Raw genomic sequence first — 1,890 nt, 5'->3', positions numbered from 1 at the left:
ACATTTAATAACCAAAATATGACCGAAGGCTCTTTTAAGATGAATAATTTAACTAAATGTTATTGGTTTCTGATTAATCAAATAAATCAATGAAAATGATTTAACCCATGTTTTATTCACCTTTGGATCACTACTGTGAATTAGCCTGAACACATTCCAGTCTCTTTGCACAGCAGCTTAGTTTAGATTCACTAAATTAGTCAAGAGAATAAGTGAGAATAAGGTTGATGATCAGGAGTTCCGCAGAAGCTCAGGAAGACGGACCAGACCCAGTTGATTCTGACCCATAGTCAACAGATCAGAACCAAAAGCCTTTATTGTTCTTTTCTGGTCCAGCTAACCAAGCAGGAAGTACTCATCACCATGGAAACATCATCGTATATTTTAGGCAAACTGGATCTGAGATTAAAAAATTCCCGTTGGGTCCTCTGCAGAGCCTGGGACAGTCTGATTTACACCGACCCCCTCTGGTCCAAACCAGCGGCGCCGGCTGATGGTATCTGGGAAACCTGCAGGAAGGAGAATCGTTAGATCCAAGTGTTCTGAAGTTAGCCACACCCAGCTCCCATCAGCTTCCTACCTGCTGATCGATGCGTCTGAACTGCCAGCTCCAGCGCGTGTTGTAGAGGAAAGGTCGAAGGTCAAAGCGGTTGTCATCGGGGCTGTAGCTCTCGGCGTGGTAGGAAGGCGTCACCGTGGTCATCTTATGGCGGTTCACCGAGTACATCCTGAAGAAGTGCTTCACCTTCTGAGCCACCTGAGCAGAGAGAGAAAAAAAAAAGATAAAGATGGAAAGGTGTGTGGGTGGAGCTCTGAGCAGCCAATCAGAACACAGACGCGTGGTAACAGGAAGCTTTTAGCTGCTAAAGCTTAAACACTTTACAGGGCAGGATTCTGATCACCTGCACCCCCCTTACAAATACAGCCCCCCCGTCGTCCCTCAGTGAGATCTAGAAGCACAAGATCTATATCCATCCATTCAGCAAAGATCCTGCTACATGGCTGTACCTCTGATTTTGGCATGTGACCATTTAGATGAGCCTTTGAATGATAGATTACCTGCTGGAAATTAAGATGGAAAAAACTTAAGTCAAGAAAAAAGGTTAAAAAATAAAGTTAAAAAGGCAAAATAGAAATAACTCAGGTAAACTGGTTTGTCAGCTGCTGTGGGTGTAAATCACAGCTGGGCAATTCCAGTTCCTAAATGCCGCTATCCTGCAACTTTTCAGTTCACCCTTGGTTGGACACACCTGGATCAAATAGCTGAGTTGCTCCTCTGTAAGTCATCGAAATGCTTCATCCAGGTGTGTTAAACCAAAGGCACATCTAAAGCCTCTTTCCCACTAAAAATAGCAGGTTAACACGGTTTTTCAATAGGTGTATATTTGTATGGGGGTCACCATACATTATTACTACTATATTGCAATATCACCATTGCAGTATCCATGTTGCTCAGGGTTTGAGTCATTCCCATCATCCACGGTGACTGCCTCAACTACAGCTACAGTAGTTAGGGGTGGGTATTGGCAAAGAAGTCATGATTCGATTCGAATCACGATTCACATGCCACGATGCGATTCTATCACGATGCATCACGATACTTAAATATTGTGATGCATTGCGATATTTTCAATTATTTGAACACTGTAAGAAAAAGATACAGCCCTTACCAGTGGCTGACTGGCTGGGTGTGATCTGGATCGTGTCTTCAATTGATACATAACTGAAAGCAACTGAATTCATACATAGCTGTATTTATTGAAACGACTTTTGGAGGTGTTGCCATGAAAATAAATACTGGACACAAATATTACTATTACTGGCGTGGACACACTGACAAAAAGATCTTAGGATTCATTAAAGTTTAAATAAAAAAATAAGGATAATCAG

General features: G+C 42.3%; 1 protein-coding gene across 2 annotated transcripts in view; it reads right to left on the bottom strand.

Annotated features, from left to right (window-relative positions):
* Nucleotides 1–6: 6 nt before the first annotated feature.
* Nucleotides 7–1,890, bottom strand: part of nadsyn1 (NAD synthetase 1) — a 41,318-nt gene continuing 39,434 nt past the window's right edge. The window contains exons 20-21 of one of the 2 annotated variants that reach the window (XM_015403130.1): nucleotides 581–757; nucleotides 7–509 (exon numbers count right to left, since the gene is read on the bottom strand). In XM_015403130.1, coding sequence (XP_015258616.1) covers nucleotides 453–509; nucleotides 581–757 — 234 coding nt within the window. In that variant the 3' untranslated portion in view covers nucleotides 7–452. Of the gene's footprint in view, nucleotides 510–580; nucleotides 758–1,890 lie in introns of those variants that run through there. The other variant, XM_015403131.1, reaches the window with a different exon arrangement.

The sequence above is a fragment of the Cyprinodon variegatus genome, unplaced genomic scaffold (genome assembly GCF_000732505.1).
Source record: "Cyprinodon variegatus isolate N-32 unplaced genomic scaffold, C_variegatus-1.0 Scaffold1442, whole genome shotgun sequence".
Classification (NCBI taxonomy): domain Eukaryota; kingdom Metazoa; phylum Chordata; class Actinopteri; order Cyprinodontiformes; family Cyprinodontidae; genus Cyprinodon; species Cyprinodon variegatus.
Note: the sequence above shows the minus strand (reverse complement) of the source record. Positions and strands in the feature narration are given on the sequence as shown.